The 22,292-nt window shown below is 41.6% G+C and overlaps 1 protein-coding gene across 4 annotated transcripts in view; it reads left to right on the top strand.

Moving 5' to 3' along the window:
* CBLB (Cbl proto-oncogene B) overlaps positions 1–20,342 on the top strand; it is a 238,033-nt gene extending 217,691 nt beyond the window's left edge. For all 4 annotated transcript variants that reach the window (XM_075542586.1, XM_075542584.1, XM_075542585.1 and 1 more), the window contains one exon: positions 16,482–20,342. In XM_075542586.1, the coding sequence (XP_075398701.1) occupies positions 16,482–16,741 (260 nt within the window). In that variant the 3' untranslated portion in view covers positions 16,742–20,342. The remainder of the gene's footprint in view (positions 1–16,481) is intronic.
* Positions 20,343–22,292: the final 1,950 nt, after the last annotated feature.

Here is a 22,292-nt window from a genome sequence, read left to right on the forward strand (position 1 = left end):
TCGATTCCTCCTTTCTCCCTCCCTACCCCCCTCTTCCCACTACCCTTCTGGTATCGCTAGTCCCACTCCAGTTCCTGGGTTCTGTGTGTCGCGAGCTCCCATCCCTTTCTCTACCTGTGTACCTGTTCCGGTCTAGTCTGAATTGAGAAGCCACACTAGAGTCATGGTTGTGAGGGGTGAAGAAGCCTCAAGGAACCAGAGGAATACGGTGTGTTTCATCAATGCTTTACTGCACCCTGGTTGATTTATCCCTTCCCTTTGTGGGGGAATTATTCCATTGTGTACAGATGGGCTTTGGATCTCTGATCCAACCCCCTCGTTCTCAACAATATGTTTTTTTTGTTTGTTTGTTTGCTTGTTATGTGTCTGCTGATGCCTATTACCCAATCCCTATGACTCCTCATGATCACACCGGTGGTGGGTTTCTTCCATGTCGGCTTGTTGCTTCTCTGCTGAATGGAGGCTCGTATAACTTCTTTAAGACCTAAAATGCCATAGCAGGGCACCATCTGCCTTCTTCACCACATTTGCTTATGTACCCATTTTTGTTTTCAGCGATTCTGTCGAGAAGGTGAACATCTCAGACTGCTGATTTGTTAGAACAAAGTGTTCTTGTATTGAGAGAAAGCATGAGCTGAGGCTCAAAGTCCATCCACTACCTCAGTGTATCACCATATAAATATATGTACATAGGCCAATACCTCTATTTTTGTGGATTAATGTATTTGCATATGTACACCTCTATGTTTACACCTCTATCATTTCTTTGCTTCCATGGTCCTTCCTCTGTTTCCTGCCCCACTGTCACTTTCCCCTTCTTCCTGCTTCTTGGTTCCTCCTCTTAGCTAGTTTGCTGTTACTCCGACATCGTCACCCCAACCCGGATCCCTATCTGCTCCTTGTTATTGACTCTTAAACCCTAGTTGTTTCCCTGTCAATGGTGCTGCCTGCTCACTGCCCCCTTCTCCCACCCCCCTTATCCCCCAGGTCTCCCCAGCACTATTGGTCCCACTCCTTTCTCCTTGGGTACGCTTCCCATGCCTATCTTATATAGGTAGGCACACAGAATATTACACAGCCCAAGCTGATAAAAAAAAAATCAAGATTGAAAAGAGAAAAGGAGAAGCAACAAGAAGAAAAATGAAAGGGAGAAAAGGCAAAAACAAAAAGAGAAGAAATATACAAAAATCCCAGGTCTGTTTGCTGGCCTTCATGGCTCTCCAGGAACGCCCCTCCCCGCCTGGAGCCCCTTTTGCGGGAACCCCAGGGACTTCATAGCTTTGCTCTGCATTATCTGCTGGTCTGGTATGTTTCCTTCTTGGCTCACCCTGCTATGGGGGTACAGACTGCACCTCCCCACTGTGTGACCCAAGAATTGTCCTCTGTCACAATCTGCTCCAGTAAGGGGACAACGTGACGTGAGCTGTTGTTGGCCGTCCAGTTTCCTTTATGTCCCAATCAGCTCCCCGCAGGGACGTCATCCTCCAGTCCTGGTGTGCCAGCATGGGGTCCAGCCTGACTCTCTCTTTCTCTTCTTCCTTCATGGTGTACTTCCGTGTGGGTGTGGTATGCTGGCCCCTCTCCCCAACCTGTAGGTTTAGTGTTGTTCTCTGTCACACCTATTTCTAGGGGGAGGGGACAGTTTGGCTGTGGTTGGGGCCAGCCCTGTAGCTCTCTCTTTTCATGCATTCCTCCACGCGGCCACGCTGTCCTCATGGTTTGGTACACCGTGGTAGGGTCTGCATGGCCAGTCCCAATTCTGTGGAGACAAAACCAGTATCCTCCCCCTGGGTGAGTTAGTGCCCTGAGCCCTCTGCCATCTCACTTTCGTACCCCCTTTTTCTCTCTCCCCCCTTTCCCCTTTTTGTGTTGGACCAACAGGTACCTCCTTGGGTTTGGTGTGACCTCCCACCCACTCCCTGTACCTCAGCCTGAAAGCTGTGATACGGTGGCTTCTCTTCTATACCTACCACGCTGGTTACACTTACCTCACGGGAGTACTGTACTTCTTTTGTGATTGGCGGACTTCGATTAGCATAATTTCCTCCAACTCTTCCCATAAAAACATGTCTTTCATGTGCTCAGCAGTGCTTTTCAGTGCTGCACGATACTCCATTGTGTGTATGTGCCAGGGTTTACTGATCCACTCATCTACCAATGGAAATTTAGGTTGTTTCCAGTTCTTTGCGATTGTGAATTGCTCCGCAATAAATACTGGAATGCATACGACTGGTTGTGGTTGATTTCTTACCTCTTCTGGGTATATGCCCAGTAGAGGGATAGCTGGGTCATACAATAAACCAGTTTCCATTTTTTTTAAGTATCACCAGGTCGCTTTCCACAGTGGCTATACATATCTACAAGACCACCAGCAATGTAGGAGCGTTCCTATCTCACTACGTCCCCTCCAACATTTGTTGTTCCTTGATTTTCTGATTTGGCCTAGCCTTAAAGGGTTAGATGGTGTCTCATGGTTGTTCTGATTTGCATATTTCTGATGGCTAATGATTGGGAGCATTTTCTCATGTGTTTATTGGCCATATGGGTCTCCTCCCTAGTGAAACATCTTTTCAGTTCTTTTGCCCACTTCTTCAAGGGGTCAACTGTTTTCCTCCTTTTGCGGGCAAGGAGGTTCTTGTCGATTTTTGTAATAAACCCTTTGTCTGTTGTGTCATTGCTAAAAATCCTCTCCCAGTCTGTGGGTTGCCTTGTTACCCAATGGGTGAAGTCTTTTGACGCACACAGGTGTTTCCTTAGTAAATCCCACTTGTCAATTTCAGGTTCCCCTGTGTGTGTGCCCTGCCCTATTGCAGTTAGCCTTTGTATTCCCTGGGCCAAGGTTCTTAGGTTTGTCCTGATTCCTTCACTAATGGTGTCTGATGGGTTGGGGTTTTACTTCTAGGTCTGTATTCGTTTTTCTACACGTGGATTCCCATTTTTTCCAGCACCACTTGTTAAATAGAGCATTACTCTCCCACTTGATGCTTTGGGGGCCCTTGTTGAAGATCATTTGTCTGTATGCTGATAGTTTTATTTCTGGGTTGTCTGTTCTTTTCCATTGGTCTGTGTTTCTGTCGTTATACCAGTTTTTGACCACTGTGGCTGTGTAGTAGGTGTTTGTCCTTCTTCTAGAGGAGTTCTTTCCTTATTCTGGGCTTCTTCCCTTTCCATGTGTAATTGGTGGCCAAGATTTCCAATTATTTGAAGAAGGTTGTTGGTATTTGAATTGGGATAGCATTAGACTTATAAAGTGCCCTGGATGGGATAGATATATTTTCTATAATTGAGTTTTCCAATCCATGAGCATGAGATATTCCTCCATTTGTGGAGGTCACTTTCAGTTTCCTGTATTAGGGTCTCACAGTTTTTCTTGTATAGTTAGTTCTTTTGGTTTTTTGGTTAACTGAATCCCTAAGTATTTCAATTTGTTCTTGAGTATTGTGAAGGGGACTGCCTTCTTGCTTCTATCTCCTCTTCCATGGTCTTGTGCAATGTATATAACAAAGCAATCAAATTCTGTCTGTTGGTCTTTTATCCTCTCACTCTTCCATATCCCTCTATCGCTGTCAATACTCCAATTGTGGAGCTTTTTGGATTTTCAATGTACAGAATCCTGAAGTCTGCAAATAACAATAATTTCACTTTTCCTCTCCCAGTTGGATGTCCTTCTGTTGTCTTACATGATTAGCTAGAACCTCCAGTATGATACTGAATAAAAGTGAGGACAAGGGACATCCTTGTCTGGTCCACTTTTTCAATGGAACTGATTTTTATCTTTTCTCCATTGACTATGATGTCAGCTGTCGGTTTTTTGTAGATAGCTTGTATTAGCTTGAGGAATGGACCTTCCATTCCTATACTCTTGAGCATCTTCAAGGAATGGGTGTTAGATGTTGTCAATGCTTTTGCTGCATCTAAAGATATTATCAAGTGATTCTTTAACACTTACCAATGTGTATAATATTGATGAATTTTTGGATGTTAAACCATCCCTGCATCCCTTGGATGAATCCTACCTGATCCTGGTGATTGATATGTCTTACATACTTTTGTATTCTATTGGCCAATATCTTATTAAAGATTTTTGCATCTATGTCCATTAGAGATATTGGTCTATCCATTAGAGATATCAGCCTATTCTCTTTTCCTCTGACATTCTTTCCCTGTTTGGGTATCAAAGTTATACTTGCTTCATCAAATGAGTTTGGTAGTTTACCATCCTTTTCTATACTCTGGAATACTCTGTGGCGGATCAGTGTCAACTCTTCCCTGAATGCTTTGTAGAATTCTGCTATAAAGCCTCTGGTCCAGGAGCTTTTTTTGTTAGTAACTTCTTGATAACCACATCTATTTGTTCTTTTGCTTTGGGTTTGTTTAGGTTCTTGACCTCTATCTGGGATAGTCTAGGGAGGGATTGTTTTTTCAAGTATTTTTTTAATTCATTAGAGTACAGAGTTTTCATAGTACTTTGTGATTTTTTAAATCATTTTATTGAGGGCTCGTACAACTGTTATTATGTTTTTAATCTCATTAGGATCTGTTGTGATTCGCCATGTTTCATTCTTCATCCTGGCTATTGTTTGCTTTTTCCTTTCTTGGTTAGGTTTGTCAGTGGTCTGTCAATTCTGTTGATCCTTTCAAAGATCATTCATCTGCTTTCTGCTGCATTCATCTTCTGCATTGTTCTTTTCTCTTCCCAATATTTCAACTCTACCCTGATTTTTATTATTCCTTTTCTTTTGCTACTGGATGGATTGTTCTGTTGACTGTTCTAATTTATGTTGGTTTTGTGAGAGCATATCCATCATTAAGTCTCCCTTCTTTTTTCATATATGCCCTTGTTGCTGTCAAACTACTTCTGATGACTGCTTTCACTGTATCCCATAGGTTTTGATACAAAGCATTCTCATTTTTCATTTGCTTCTAGAAACTCTCTGCTCTCTTCTCTAATCTGGGTCAGTACCCACTTGTGTCGCAGAAGATCATTATTCATCCTCCAATTGTTTGCCCTTGTTTTTCCGGTTGTCCTTTTAATGGCCTCCAGTTGTATGGCATGGTGATCTGAGGACATCTGCGTAATCTCTTATGCTTTTGAATTTACTCAGGCTTGACTTGTGTCCCAGCATATGGTCTATTCTCAAAAATGAACCATGCGCACTTGAGAGGAATGTGAATTTTTTGCATTTGGATGGAAAGTCCTAAATGTCTTATCAGATCTCGTTGCCTGAGTGTACGTTTTAGTTCTATAGTCTCTTTGCTGAGCTTCCTTCCCAATGGTTTACCTTTCTCTGAAAGCATTGTATTAAAGTCATCTATATTAATTGCTGAAGCTGTGATATATTTTTTCATGTTTTGAATAATTTGACCAATTTCACAGGTCTTTCCTGTGGTGCATGTATATTTATTATTCTTGTTTCTGGTAAAGTGATCCTTTGAGCATTGTTTAGTGCCCCTCATATCTTTTTATGGTTTCAATCCTGAGATTGAGATCATTTTTGTCACAGACTAGGATTGTGACTCCTGCTCTTTTTGAGTTTCCATTTGCCTGGTAATCTTGCTCCAGCCTTTTATTCCTAGTTTATTCTTGTCTGCAAGTTTAAGATGTGTTTCATGCAGGCAACAGAATGATTGGTTATGTTTCCAAACCAGTCTGCAAGACTTTTTATTTTAGTGTAGGAGTTAAAGTCATTGACTTTTAGAGTTGTTATCACAATATGTGGATTCATTGCTGTCATCTTGTGTCTTTTGTTTTGGGTGTTTTCCTATCATCCTTCTTATCACTGTGCTCTATCTCTGTAGGGGGCTTCTTTATTGCCTTTTCCTTCTGAGGCCATGTTATTTTGGTCATTGTTACAGCAGCTTCTTCTTTAAGCTTTCCCTTGCCCTACAAGACCCTTATCTCTCCTATCTTAAAAGATAATTCTACAGGGTAGAGGATTCTTGGGGAGGTGTTTTTTTTTTTCTTTCAGCGTTTGGAAGATGTTATTCCACTCTCGATTAATCTTGATGGATTCTGTTGATAGGTCTGAGAATATTCTTACCTGAGAGCCATTGTGTGTGACTGTCTTCCTTTCTTTTGCTGCTCTTAGGATTTTCTCTTTTTCCTCGAAGTTGATTAGCTTAAATATTATGTGCCTTGGTGAGTACTTCTTCCTAAGGTTTAATCTAATTGGTGTCCTCTCTGTTTCCTGCTTGAGTGATGGATTCTCATTCATTAAGATGGGGAGGTTTTCCTCCAGAAATTTCCTTGTTAGCTTAGCTGTTAACATCTTCGCTATGTCTTGTTCTGGTATGCCAGTAATTTGGATGTTGTTCATCTTCATAGCATCCGTCACTGAACTCAGGGTCTCTTCCGCCTCCTTATTATCTTGTTTGCTGAGGTCTGCCTGATTGTCTTTGAGATCGCTGATATTGTTCCAAGCCTCCTCTAATCTGTGAGATCCATTATCTTGTGTGCAGCTTCTGCTACTTCATCTGTTAACTCCTGTATTTTCCTGTGGTGCATGGACTTCATCCCCTCTATCTTGGACTTTATCTCCTCTATCATTGCATCCTCTGTCTGTGTAGCTTCCCTCATCTCCTATATCACTCCAAGCAGCCTTCTGAAAATTTCTCTTTGTGGCAGATCCACGTGAGATTCTTATGTGAGTGCTCTTAGCTAGGCTGCTGTGCTTTGTCTTTCTTGTTTTCTTGTTGGGAGTGATGAGGCATGCTGTTGTTTATGTGATGATTATGAAGAGCTGGGCGCCATGTTACTGAGAGACCAAGAGGCCCTGAGTTCTTTATCTGTATGACTGGCAACGGTATTTTCAAGGGTGGTCTGTAGCTTACTATGGAGGTGTGCCGGGATGCTGTGTAGGCAGATTCCTTGGTGATTCAGTGGTCAACAGTGACGAGAGGTTATGGGGACAGCTGTGGGAACTCAGTTTGACTGGTGGATAGCTCCCAGTATAGTAAAAGGGCTGTAGGAGGTCAATGGGTAGGTTTTGACCCCTCTGGGGTCTAAGGGGGTGTGGCTGATGTGAGCTGGGGAGCTCCCAGAACAGGGTCACTGGCCCCTTGGGTTCCAGAGCTAGGCTAGATTTCAGGAAGGATGCCCTGTGGGCCAGGAATTAACTCTCTACTGTTCTGTTTGCTGCATGACAAGGGAAGGGCCAGGGTAGCACTGATCCTCAAACTGGAAGAGACCTAGCCTGCACCTATCAATGACCCCAGGTGATGGGCACTTGCTTGGCGAACCCACAGGTCTCCGTGGTGCCAGCCCAGGTGTCATGTGCAGTGAGCCCTCAGGTGCCTGATCCATGATGATCCATGGCTCCGGCTAAGGACGTACATGCAGCAGGCCCACAAGGGTGGGCTGGCTGTAAGGAACGGGAGATGCTAGAAGCTGCAGTGCCAAGAATATGGTGGGTGGGAAGTGTGGGCACCACTTTGTGCAGACAGGGAAAGGCTAGGGCTGCGTTGAGCTGAGGTGCCCTGGAGGTGGCAGGCTCTGCTGTTGATACGGCAGATGTGACTGCGTGGCCATGGAGGTGACTCAGGTACTGATGCTGGGTGCCCCCGTCTGCAGGTGATCAAACCTGCTGGGGGTTAGGCCCTGGGGCCATGGTTGGCTGCCAGTAGGGACCAGAGCATTTAGGCAGAGTTGCCACCCAACCCCATGGAGAGAGAGGAACAGTGGGGAAAGGGTGCAGCTCCGCTGGGTGGGAGCTGTGACTGGACAGTTGCTATGTGGTGGTCAGGCCGCGGCTTTGTGGAGCTGTCCAGTTCCTTAAGTGGCAACCAGGCCAGGTGGTGGGGTTTGAGGTCACACAGCCAGTGGGATATCCCTGGTATATGGACACAGATCTCCGGCGCTTGGAGCAAAGCAGATACGGGGCAGGGCCTCCTCCAGGTCAGGGAGGACACCTGGGTCTCCGTGAGGACCTTTCCACTCACCAGAACACTCTCACTTGACCTCCAGGAAACCAGGTGATCGGAGTTCCCCTGATGGGCTGCTTACCTGGGTGCCATCTGGAAGCTCCTCCTGTCATTGCATTTTTTGACTGTTGTTTCCATAGTTGTTGATTGCAGACCCAAGCAAAATGAAATCTGTAACTTTGATCTTTTATCTGTTTATCATGATGTGACTCCTGAATATGTTAGAAAGATGTTTAAATCAGAAATAACTTGAAATGATTTTACCAGGCTGTATTAAATTCATATATAAGACCACATCTGGCAAGCAGTCTGTTGATAATCTAGTTTGTTTACATGGCCATAGTATTGAATTAAGTTCATGTCTGTATTATCATCTACATGTGTGTCTATTTTATTTTGATATTTAAATTTTACAGTGACCTCATTATATGATGCATTTTACTATAGTTGACGTACAACTTTTCAATAGCTCAGGAAATATATATATCGCCTATGCTAGTGATGCTTTCCAAAATGCAGCTTTCATATTCTTAGTATTTTAACATAGTTCTCAAGGTAATGCTTATATTCTTTCCAAATACATAGGCAAAAATATGAAAGAGAGCTCACAATAAAAGCAACAAATTGAAATATTCCTTTCCTTTAAGGAGTGTTTAATATATTAACATCCAATATCCTATCATTATTCCTGCTAGAGTCATAATTAGATCAAAGCTTTACTTCGTGCAAGAGTTTGGCTGCATATTGTCATTACTCATAGGAAAGTTTAATGTGAATGATGTCTTTTTAAGATTTTGTTTTGTTTTGTGTTTCGAGCAAGGAAATTCCATTGTTGCTTGAGAATTATTGCAACGCAGCCACATGAAAGGCTACTCCTCACTTAGTTTCACTTTAGAAACCACAGAATTTGGCATTTTTTCTTACAAGTCTATAGTTGTTAGCCTAATGTAGTTTCACATATACATATACATATACATATATATATACAAAATTATATGTTGCAACTCTTCTCTTAATTATCATAATTATCTTCCACAATGCATATGAAGTTTTTAATTTAATATTAATTTAGTGAAAACTGTAAGTAAAATCATACCCTTACACCCCTCCCAGTGGGACAGACAACAGAAAAGTGGGTGAAGGGAGGCCTTGGTCAGTATAATACATGAAAAAACAATAATTATTTATAAATTATCAAGGATTCATGAGGAAGGGAGGATGGGGGAGGGAGGGAAAATAAAATGAGCTGACACCAAGGGGTCAAGTAGAAAGAAAATGTTTAGAAAATGATGATGGCAACAAATGTACAAATTTGCTCGACACTGAAGATGTATGTATGGATTGTGATAAGAGTTGTACGAGCCCCCCATAAAATGATTTTTTAAAATTCATACCCTTCCATAATTTGACAATTGTATGAATTGCAGTAATTCAAGCTTACAGCAGAATTGTATCTAGAATTAACAGATCCAGCTTATTACAAGTAATAATAAAGATGTATTTGAGATTTATGTATTAATCAGTAGAAATCATGGGGGAGGGGGTTTCTTTCTCATTCTCAGATATTGCTTTGGTGAAAATCTGTAGTTTAAGAACTTTGACATCTGTCCCAAATAATTTAAACAAGCTACTTAATAACTTTAGAGAACATGTCTCAGATTGTACGTAACTTTAATGTCTAAAGTTTGTTATGTACTTACTACAAGCCAGATGCTGTTCAAAGTATTTTAGATATAAATACAGAGATAAAATTTTATATATGTAAAATTTGCAATATTTTACATCCACATATACATGTAAATATAGGTTTAGCCCTCACTTATCTGAATAAGTATTACTAGTGGGTTATGCATTGGACTGCAAACCCACCACCTGCTTTAAAGGAGAAAACATGAGAAATGTTAATCCCATAGAGATTTACAACCTTGTGACAAACCAACCAGGGTATAATATAGCACTGATGAAACATACAACATTCCTCTAGTTATTTAATGCTTCCTACCCCCCGCACTGTGATGACCCCTGTTCTGCTTTACAAATCTGCTAGACCAGAGCATGTCCACAGGTCTGGATAAGAGCTCTCGTCACACAGACTCCAGCACAGATAAACCTCTCAGGACCAACAAGGAGAGTAGCAAGACCATGAGGGTAGGGAGAAGGTGGGGAGAGAAATGGGGAACCACTGGTAGTGATCTGACGTACACTTCCACCAGCAGCCCCAACCTAGGGGACCAACTGTGGAAACGTGAGTGAAAGGAGACAGCAGATGGTTCAAAATATGAAAATAATGTATAAAGTATCAAGGGTTCACGAGGGTGGAAGGATGGGGGAAGGAGGGAAAGAGAAGCTGATACCAAGGGCGCAAGTAGAAAGGAAATGTTTTAGAAGTGATGATGGCAACATATGTGCAACCTATGTGCTTGACACAGTGGCTGAATGTATGGAATGTGGTAAGAGCCATAAGAGCCCCCAATAAAAATGATTTATTAAAATTAAATAAACAAAACAGCTTTACCACCTTGGAAACCCAATGAGTTATTCCATTGTGTCTTACTGGGTTTCTGTGAATCATAATTAACTCCGTGGTAATGGGTTTGGTTTGATTTGCAATATGATTTTATAGAAATGTAGGGCACATAATGTTTAGTACCTGATATCCTACAGCCAGTACCAGGGTGCTAGTATTTGAAGCAGCTCTGTCTTATCAGTAAGCTGTTCATCCATTTGTTCATTCTTGATTGACTTCTTAGCAAATGCTATGCTGGTTTTCCACCTGTATCCCAGGCAAAATAAGTGTTAAAACAAACAGACAAAAATGCATAAGTATTTAACAATGGTTGTGAAATAGTGATAAAACTTTATAGCTAGGAAGCACAAGAAAATCAGTGGTGATCAATGTATGGAAGACATCCAAAATAGTGAAGCGGTACCAAGCATTTCTGTAGGTGATTCTGATCATTTCTTGCATGGCCTTAAGCAACCCACTCATCCTGGTCTTTCCAGGTTCAAAATATTTGGCTCAACACCAAACCGAATGATCATCTTATATTAAAACTTTCTTTTTTACAGAATAGTCTCATTTTTAATACTATTATATTTGGAGATGTAGCATATTAAAATAGGTTCATCTTCAAGAACAAACATTAATTTCTGGTTGGTAGCTAAAATCTGTAATGTATCTTGCATCTATAATTAAACATCCCATATTAATATGGTTTGCTAAATTTTATTTCCTTCTATTTGAATGTTTCATTCATTTTTCTATTAAGTTTCCTCATAATATCATTCAGAGATAGGCAATAAATTATACTTTGGCGATCATCATTTTCAGTAAACTATGGGAACTTCTATCAAACTTTCCTTTAATCAATTACACATAATTCTTACTTGTGAATCTTGTCTGTTCTGAGGCACTTACACATGAGAAAAGTGTAAGTCTAAAATTCTAGTATTCTGCTGCTAATTGCCTGAGAGTTTTTCTTTATCATAATTCTGTTTTGAAATTTAAAATTTAATAAATATGCCTGTTTTTCGTTGACATAGATGGCATCAATCAGATAAAAGGCGATGAGAGATTGATGTACTGCATACAATTATAATAATTAGGACTGATATGAAGCAATGGAATTTCGTAACTAGTTAATGTTATCTTAAAGAGCTTTGGTAGCATACTGGGTTAAGCATTGGCCGCCTATCTGATTGGTTGGTAATTCGAACTTACCAGCTATTCAGTAAGAAAAAGTGAAGTAGTGTGCTTCTGTAAAGTTTTCTTACTACAAGCAAGTTGATTTGACTTACCACATGGCAGTACAGGGCAGAGCAGAACTGCCCCTGTCGAATTCTGACTCTTTACAAGGAGTAGAAAGTCTCATCTTTCTCCTGTGGAGCAGCCAGTGGTTTTGAACTGCTCACCTTTTGTGGTTTAGCAGCCAACATGTAACCCATTGTGGCTAAGAAACTCTATGGAGGGGTTCCCCCCTCTGCTGCAGGGTTCGTGTGAGTTGCAGTCAGCTCGATGGCAGTGTCATGGGAGAGAGAAGCGGTTGGTTTTCCTTGGAAAGGATAAATAGTAAGTATAGCTCAGGAAACCTACGCTTGGAGCAGAGAAACACAGCGCACATGATTAAAACAAAACTTTTTAGTGTCCTTAGGGCATCTGTGATCTGGAAACATTATTTTTTGATAAACAAAATATCTTTGGAGCCTCAACTAGAGAAAATGATTTCAAATAACCTCAGGGAAGAATCATGACAGATTTTGAAGTTATTTTCATTTTTCATAAGTAAGAGAAGACACTATTGAGGCAAAGATTTTTCCAGTAGCTACATGTTCTTTTTTAAATACAAAATTCATATATTCCAGCCCACTTAATCCTAGCCATCTCTGCCTTAATTCAAAACAGTGCTGACATCTCTTCAGAATCTCCCGGATACTCAGAAGTTGAGCTGTCACATGTACCAGAGCCTACAGTATGAAATAATATGAGGCATACGTAACTCTGTCTCCTCTCAGAGGTAGTTTGATTCATAAAGGTATTTCATTTGATCACTTTATGAATCTCTACCCATTGCTGAAATTATTTGGCTGGGGGTTTTTATTTTGTGTTCAGCTGTTTTAATTGGAGAGAGTGGCTGTGACCAGTGTAGCTGACACCGTCTTTCAGGTAGAGAAGAGGAAGCTCCTCCAGGGACTTGAGAATGGTCAGGTGCGTTTCAATCTGACCACAAAGATCTCAAGGGAGGCTGAGCTTTGGCAATTCTCCCTGCCCAAGTCTGCTTTTGTAGAAGCGTGGGAAGGTATTCTCCACACCCTTCAGTCAGGTAGCATTGGAATCAGTTCATGTAAATCACAGTGTATGTGCCGAGGAGACCATGAGGGGATTCACATCTATAATGATAACTGCTATATACAAGTGCTGTAAAACAGCAAATGTGGTGAATTAGCAGAAATATGAAAAAAGTGTGGAAGAGGGAAAAAACGCAGAATGTCAGTGAGTGTCTAAATCCACAGAAAGCCTTTAAGCAATGCATTAGCAAAACAGAACTGCTGAGCCCTCAACAAATACTGGAAACTGAGTTTTAAAGAAGCGGGCAGACACCTTCATGCTGATCACTAGTGTGCACCATCTCAAACCAACACCCTGTTCTCGAAGCCCAAGAAAGCCTTCACTTCCTCATTTGTGCTTTTTCCACTTTCAATGTATCATAACTGAAAACAGGGGGCAGCAGGTCCTGATTCACAATAGAATGTATGAGTACTGGAAGGGAGCAGTGAGACCGGAAATGAAAAACTGCTTCATAGTTCAGAGGGGAAATATTACTATATTGTAGCTCTGTGGTACATTTATGAACCAGTGGAATGCCTGTACCTGAATGAACATGGTCCTTAATCAAGAGTTACTCTCGCTGGATGCGTGCTGCTTCTCGGACAGCTTTCTGTGCTCATGTTATATTTGATATTCTGTGAGCAATGGCAAAATTATCCAAATAAATGCGAGAATGCGGTTCTCTATAATTTGAAAAAGGACATCTTCCTGGGATACCAATTTTTCCTCAAAGAGATGAGGAAAACAACACTTGAAATATTAAAACAAATATGGATTACGTGCATCACAGTGCATGCACTCATGCACTTTTAGCTAACGACCCAGTAATGCAGAGGGAACTTCTTCGAGAAAAATGATTTAAATATTTAAATAGTGGTGGTTTGGCTCAAATTGTGGCTCTGTTTTCATTTTCTGATGATATGACTGGGAAAAGTCACAAACAAAAATCATAGAGGAAAGACAGCCAGATGAAAATGTGGTGGGAACGTATCTTGAGTGACTGGCTGCTTTATGTTGCACATTCTAACCGAGAGCAATTCTTTCCTCAGAGAACAAAAACTAGTGTTTAAAAATGAAAACTCCGAGGCTACTCCAATGGTTGGTAGCCCTAGGGCCTCCTCACGAGCACATAGAGCCATAGACACGTGCAGGGCTCAGGTGCTTGGCAGTCTGCTGCTATCAAGATTGCACCTTGTTAACCCTAAGGGGGTTTTGGGGTACAGGGTTGCTATGAGTCAGAATTGACTCAATGGCAATGGGTTTAAACAGCCACGATATACAGTATATGTGGTATTAAATGCTCATGGGGTGGTGACATTTGAGAAAAATACTATCTAAAATCTCCCCGGGGACAGTGGTAAGTTGAGGCACACAGCTCTGTGCGTCCATGTATAGAAACTGCCGACAGTTTCACTGCAGTGGCTGCCAAGTAGTTTACTATGAACAGCATTTATTTCCCTCAGGATCTAAAGTCTGTAAAATGTGTTCTGACTAGTTTTTAAAACCTTTGTCTAATAAGCAGATGTCATCAGAATAAAGAGCACCTTTCTCCATTTCTATTTCTTTGCATTAAGCACGGTTCAACAATGACGACCACACCAAACGTCTGTGTTGCCAAGAAGTGGCGGCACTTGATGTGTTAGTTTTCAGGCATATAAAGTTATGGTGACTGGCAGGCTCTTAAAATATTTAAAGTAGCATTGGACAGCACTTGACAAAATGGAGTCTCATAGAAAGTTAAAAGGACCGTTATTTTAAACATTAATGAAGCAGCCAGATTCTCACGATGCTAAACAAATGAGATAGATGGACACATTGGATCTGACCTGAAAGCCATGAAGGTGCGCACAGGAAGGCTGGAGAAGAAGTGCTCGGAATGGCAGGGGACTTCCGCATGGACCACAGTTAAAATGGGGACCGACCTTACTGATTGCTAAATGTCATCCTGTGTGTCATCTGAGTCTAGGTATGACCCACATAATTCAAACACACTCACAACACAGCCTGGTATTTGGGGATCTAGAACTGAGATCCAAAGACTGATTCCACAAGTGAAAAAAAAGTAGGAAAGCTCATTGCCTAAGGGCATGCAGAAAATCGTTGGACTCCAAGTTTAGAAATATTTAGTACAATTTTATTATTTTGAATGCCCTCCAAGCATTGATCTTCAGTTGAGTTTGCTAGAATTTTGAATACGATTTTTATTTCTTATAAGTTAATGTCTCACAGAAATCTCATCTTTAAGTATAAAATGTGTTGGATGTTTTTTTTTTTTATTATTGAATGTTGCTGTTTAAAGTTTGCCATAGGTGCCGATCTAATCAATCTAGTGGTTAACTCTCCTGTGCACATGGGAAAGGTGGTGAGGCAGCAGAGACACCTGGCTACACTCACACTACCATGTTCTTGCCTTTGCCATTTGTCAACTGGGTGGAAGAAAGATCATAAATAAATGTTGATTTATATATTCTTTTAAATGCCTGTCATATACTACATTTGAATATACACACAGGAAGGAACAGCCTAATTTTCCCCCCAAGGAGTGGCTTATGGCTTTGAACCACTGACCTTAGGGTTAGCATCCCAATGCCTAACCCAAAATGGCCCCAGGGCCCTATGTATATATGTGTATGACCAACATATACCTGTGTGTGTGTCTTGGCACATATGTCTATATTGTCACTTCAAAATTATAAACACAGACATGTATATGAATGTGTGTGTATAAGTGTGTGTGTGTATCTACACTTTAGAAATAAGTGCCAGTATCGACATATGGAAATTCCTTATAAAAATTCCCTTTCAAGTGAGCCTGTGCCTGGGGGTTCCATATGGAGCTATAGTCTATCATTTTAATTTTCTTAATATAACTACTCCCCAGTTATTGTCCTCAGGGTCCTTATCTGGAACCTAAATACATTATTCCATACTTCTAATGTTTCTGCTGGATTTGACTTTTCTCTAGTAAAACTTCTACATTGGAACTTTAATAAATTAGCACCGGGTTCACTTCCATTCAAGCTATTTTTAAAGAGTCTAAGTATGTACCAGTCTTTTGTCATTTTTTTTTCATAGTGTCAGCAAATCCCTTCTAAGTAATATTTACGTAAAAACAGATGAGACCCTGCCAGCATATATCTCAGCATGTGTCCGTTGTGACATGAGTGGTTGGCAGTTGTTAGTCCATGAGTTTTATTCCGTTTTAACAGTTGGGTTTCTTCTAGGTAGAAAACTTGAGTTTTTCCAGGAAACAGCCAGCCATGTGTTATGGGAGCGTGCATATAGAATACATATAATGCATAAACCACGGTGCCTTCTGCTTAGACAGTTCCGTTCTTCTTTCTCCTTCTATATATCTTCTATTCCATATACCTTAGTGTACAAACTTTGGATTTAGGAAATAAGAGGCATATAATACAAGGAGGCTTCAAAAAGTTCATGGGAAAATGGAATTTAAATGTCTTGGAACTTTTCCATGAAATTTTTGTACCCCACTAGTATTCTCCGTGGAGCTGCCAATACGTTCTACCTCAGTGCTGTGGTGCTCAAAGTAGGGGTGATATCATCTACCCCACAATAGTAGGTTAATAGGGAAGAAAGTTCATTTATAAAAGATAATGAACTGGTTTGAATGTGTAGTAATGGTATAGTGTTATGTAAGAATGCCTTGTTCGTTATTCTGTATCGTATCTCACCACTTCTCTCTCTCTCTCTCTTGCCTTAAAATTCTACACAGATGGTTCACAAGCACCAGCGAGACCCCCTAAACCACGACCCCGTAGGACTGCACCGGAAATTCACCACAGAAAACCCCATGGGTCGGAGGCAGCAATGGAAAATGTAGATGCAAAAATTGCAAAACTCATGGGCGAGGGTTATGCCTTTGAAGAGGTAAAGAGAGCCTTAGAGATCGCCCAGAATAACGTGGAAGTGGCCCGCAGCATCCTCCGAGAATTTGCCTTCCCTCCTCCCGTCTCCCCACGCCTCAACCTATAGCAGCCGAGATGGTTACACGTCACAGGGGCAGCAGTGGGTGACCAGTCCCGAAGTGTGGGATGGAGAGCAGAAGGGCGCTGTGCTTCCCGAAAAGCGGGGCCTCCTGCTCACCTGGCATCTTGAGAAGAGAGTGCAGTTTCTCGGACGAAGACAGCTGCTTGCTCAGGATGTCTACCCTTGCAGCTTCCTTATTTTTGCTAGCCATATTTTAAATCAGGGTTGAACTGATGAAAATAATTTAAAGACGTTTACTTCCCTTGAACTTTGAATCTGTGAAATGCTTTTCCTTGTTTACATGTTGGTGAAGTTGCAGTTTGCTTCGGTTTTTGTTTGGCTTTTGGATACCTGTACTGTGTTCCTGACAGGCCCTGTGAGTGGTCAGGTCTGCTGTAAAATTACCCCCCCCCCCCTCACTGCAACAGCGAAATCAGGCATTCCTTTGGATCTCGCCTTTCCACCCCACGCCCCAGAGGTCCAATTCCATTTCTGCTATTTACGGACGCTTCAGACGTTCTGATTTTCAATGATAAATAATGCAAAAACAAAAAACGTGTGTGGCCTTCACTACTGAATCTTTTCCTTAGAAACCATTGCTGTTAAGAGATGGAGAAAATTTGAATGTAAAAAGCATTATTTTTGTTCAACAAGCTACCTTTCAGAGGGCTTTCCACAGTCATATAGAGAGCACATCCCTTTATTTTGGTATAAGTTTTGTTTCTTTTGATTCTCCATGTTCTCCTCTCTACCACCCTAAGGTATCACAACTCTGTACAAATCTAAAGGATTAGAAAGCAGCTACTGTATATATGGAGAAATGACATCTGCCTTCGCCAGTGCTATACGCAAGTTATGTGATGGGTTCACCTGCTATGTACACCTGCATAACTTTGAGACATGCTGAATAAGAGGGCTATCTCCTTGAAGTGTATTAATAATTAGAAGATTTAAGTACGTTCAGACAGTTCCCAAAGTGGAATAGAGTCCATTTTCTATTTGAGTGACTGTATTCTGGTCCTGACCGCTGTAGGAGCCAGGCCGCAATGCAGTGGGCACGTTAAACCTTTGATGCGTGTAAGTGCTGATGCTGCTGGGGCAATCCCTTTTTGCAGACATCTCTGCAGTTTCCTCTCTGCCGTCACATTAGAGTTCAGATCTAATTTCTGTATTCTCTCATTCATTGTTCTCATCAGTCTTGTGAAAACAAAATGAATATGGTTTAGCCATTTATTGAAAAATGGTGGTTGGTTTTTCCGAAACCGTGTTATTACTTTGCATAAATACGCAAATCTTTGTTGAGTATCTCTGATGTGCTCAGCTAGGCTAGGTTCTGTGTTCTAAAAGCACAGATCCTCAGAAGCAGACTCCATTATCATGCTGGGCTTCCCTTGAGATGTCAAGTTGATGGCCAGCGGCTAAAGGAGGAAGCCTCGGGGATTTCAGGTAGCGCTCCTAGACTCTCAGGCAACTTGCTCTTTTCTTCTTTCCTGTGGAGAAGTTAGTGGGAAAAGGAGCCCGAATCATTTACCTTTAAAACGTGTGAAGCCATAGGAGATTTTCTAAATATGGACGCATCTGTGCATGTTTCTGCCGCTTTACACAGAGTCTGATATAAAAAGGTACAGCATCGCCCCTCTGCAGGACTTGAAAGGACATTACCAGAGAATAAAGCCGCCCCCGTGACAACTGATGCCCCATAGACCCCATGTAGACAAGCCACGCTGACCTGGGAGGACCACGGAGTGACATATGTGCCCTTTTCATAAGGTCACTTTCCTGGTATGACACTTGAGGAGTCACGGGCCTTTGTGTAGTTTGTGCTCTTGTTTGAATTTCTTCAGGCGATCCTGAGCTTAGGCTGTCCCTAGGGGGGGATTTGTTTTTATTTGCCCTAGATATTTTTCCTCTGAGTAGGTTTATAAATGAAGATTTTTAGACTTTTAAAAAATTGCATTGATTGATTCTTTGTTTTGATATGGACGCCATGTTACGTATCCTGCTATAAATATTTTTTAACTTGTTTTCTCAGTCTGTGTAATCCCATTGGAATAGCCCTGTGGACTTTAGGCTTTGGATGTCTTACTGGTCCATAGGCACACTCTAAAAGCCAAAAATCACCCACTTCATTGTGCTGGCATGATGATGCTAAAACTGACAAGAAGCGGCTGCTAATTAGGAATATTGAAAAAGCAGCAGTAAAATCTCATCCAAACAATTCAGATAATATGTGGAAATTTTTGTTAAGAACCAAAAATGATTGGTGAAGATATAATGAATGTGAGCCTGGATTTTTTTTGTTTTTAATTAATTTAAAACACTTTTTTTACTACCATCAAACTCTCTGCATCCTGTATCTGCATCCTGTACTTAAACAGCAACCTCTAATTTTGTCACTAGAAAGGAGTGCATCTAAATGTGCATGTAATGGAAAGAGGAAAACTTTCTAGCAAACATACTCATGACTAACCCATCGGCTGCAGTGGCCCTCCGCCCCATACAACTCATGGCCTGGGCCTGACGGGGCAACACCGACTCTGTGATCCAAGAAGTCAAGCATTCCTATCTCTCAACGCTCGTTAATATAATTGTTTTATAAATTAGTCTTCCATATAATTAAATCATGGCTAACACAAAATAGCCTTCTCCCCTGCCCCCGACCCCAACCAAAACATCTTCACAGACAGAAGGATTTATTCTAAATGCTATTCTTGTAAGTTGATCTTCAGAACCTGTTTCTGTTTTTCCTTCATGTCTGATATATTTTGACCAAAATCTGAAAACTCAATCAGGCAGTGTTTGTGTTGAACTTGAGCTTCCTTCTACGTAAGCTGGTCCCCTTAGCCCTTCCTTTTCCTGCCTTTTACTCACATTGCAAACAGTCTCATTAATAGAGCCCTAGTTGCAGCTTCAAAGAGTCCGTGTGTTCATTCAGTATTTCACATACCTACAACACTTTCAAAGATTTCTTTAAAATGTGAATTTTTTTTCACTTCCAGAAGCATTTCCTACAGTTTCAACATTATTTCTCTCCCAGATTTTCAACTTGAAGCTTTAATTTGCACTGACTCATCTAACCTGATCAAAATTTTAATTTCTCAAACTGACGAATTTGGAAGCAAAGTACAGTCTAGTATGTTTTAACAGTACAGGTACTGCCTGTTGGCCTTGAATTTTAGTGCTGAGAAAAGTTTCCATAAAAAAGCGATTGAAGGGTTACTATTCTTCCCAGTTACTATTTTATTGTTTTTTAAATGCCTTTAAAAATGTGTTTAATGTGGCAAACAGTTATATGTTCAATTAATTTATATTTTATTCATTCTTTTTCAATTCTGGTTATTATGTAACATCAAGTACTTTATTCTTTTAAGGTATTTTATAAAGTTAATGTTAACAAAATGCTAAGTTGGTGCTTTATTTTTCCAAATGAGCGCAAACATTTCAGAGCATTTCCCTGTTCGTTAATCATTCTTCACATTCAAGAGATTACCTATAAGTCATCTGGTAAGAACCTGTTAGAAAGAAAAAATGGTGCCAAGTTCCCATCATAGAGTTTTGTTTTTAAATATCAAAAGCCAAATCATTTTAAAATAAAGTTAATAAGCTACTCCTATGTCACAAGGGAAAGTCTGTGTTAAGGACCCGAATCAGAAAGACTATGTCAATATGAATGAAGGTCCCAGCGTGAGATGATCACAAAGTCAACAATTCCTGGTCAATAAGCACATGAGTTCTTCACATTCTTGGTTTTTCCTAATAATTTACAAGGCTCAGTGGCATTTGTCAAGCTAAATGCAGGTGTGTGTGTGTGTGTGTGTGCGTGTGTGTGCGTGTGTGTGTGTTTGGGGGGTGGGGATGTCAAGATCGTGTGGGTTGGCGTTTATTCCTGTTTGTGTTTGTAAAGAAAATCGTTCCAGTGAAGAACAGTGCACGTCGTCGTGTTTACATGAAGACCTGGGGGTCTCTGGGGCCTGGCGAAGAGATGGGACGCTGTCCTGCTGCCAAACGTGACACCATGCTAACCACGCTGCAGTTACGGGGACTCTCGGCTTACGGGTCCTTAGAGGTCAGAGGAGGTGATGAGTTGGGCCGCGAGTCCCATGGTCAGCAGTTCAAAGCCACCAGGGAGACGGACTGTGCTTGGTTCTCCAGTGAACACACAGGGCGTCGCCGTGATGAGCAGTGGCTTGATCGCAGTGCATTTGGTTATGGTCAGAGAGGAGCCCTGGTGGCCTCCTGGTTTCTCCTTGGGCTGTTAACTGCCAGATCAGCAAACCGCCGGGCCGCTCGGTGAGAGAGGGCATTGTGTTTCTGTAGAGATTTACGGTCTCGGTAGCTCCCGGCAGGGCAGCTCTACCCTGTCAGTAAATTGACTTGAGTGGCCCGTGATACCCTAAGCATGTAAACTCTGGGCCCAAAGTTGACCAGGGAATGGCAGCAGGAGTGGTCACTACCAGTCCCACCCAGCCAGGAGGTGAAAATTCATTCTGCTGCTGCTGGCTGGTGTTTCCTTCCTCCCTCGCATTGCTTTCTTTCCCCGATTCTCAGGGCACATTTGGAAATGACTTGTGATATTATTTTATCCCTGCTGCGGCTACCCTCAAGTCTAAATTGTAACTGCGATACTGTAAATCGTTCCTGGTTGGGGCCCCTCAGTGAAGGGGAGTGATTCACACTACAACAGTGGACTTAAAATAATTGCGAAGATGACTCAGGGAAAAGGAAGTTTTCTCCTACTGTACATCATGTCGCCATGGATCAGGAGGACCCACTCCGGGCCAGCTTGCAGCAGCTACTGCACTCCTTGCCGCGGCTGAAAAAAGAAGGTTCTGGAATCCAAATTCAATAAACTCCTCTATTTAAAGCGCTTAAGCTTTCGAGAACAGACGCCCATATCTGTTTCCTTTCCCCACTTCTCTACCACCACGTCCTTTTCCCCTTTTGCTGCCCTTGCAGTTACCGAAATGCACTTCATTCACATCTCTCGTCCCCTGATCCTCATGAAGGCCTATTTCCCTTTTCACAGCCTGGCACATTGTATTTGCTCTTTAAGAGCTAACTGGAGCACTGCTGCACTGAAAGAAAACTTCCCTCCACATTCAGTGGAGCGTGCTGTACCGCATGCTCCACACAGCACCGTGTTATAAGGACGTGTAGTGTTGCCGTCACAGTGCTTCACGGGTCGCCCCACCTAGACAACTGTCAGAACGGTGTGGCCTTTTGTTTCGGTGTCTCATTACAGAGCCCGATATGGGATCTATAATAGTAATCCAAAGAAATGGAAAACTGCACCCTCGAATACCAATTAGCAAAAACAGCCTCTATTTCATATCCAAGTCTACCACTAGGCCTGGCATGGATTCTGTTTCCTTTGGTCCTGTTATCCCCACTTATGGAGACCTTAGAAGACAAGACCACTCACTAATGTGATTACCGTGCCTCCATTGGGGCCAAAGTTTATAAAACAAACATTCACAAAAGTTAAGGTCAGTTAAGTTTTCTTTTGGTAAAGCATTTTTTAATGACTTGGCAAGATGAGGGAATGCCCATTTTCTCT

The sequence above is a fragment of the Tenrec ecaudatus genome, chromosome 2 (genome assembly GCF_050624435.1).
Source record: "Tenrec ecaudatus isolate mTenEca1 chromosome 2, mTenEca1.hap1, whole genome shotgun sequence".
NCBI classification, from domain to species: domain Eukaryota; kingdom Metazoa; phylum Chordata; class Mammalia; order Afrosoricida; family Tenrecidae; genus Tenrec; species Tenrec ecaudatus.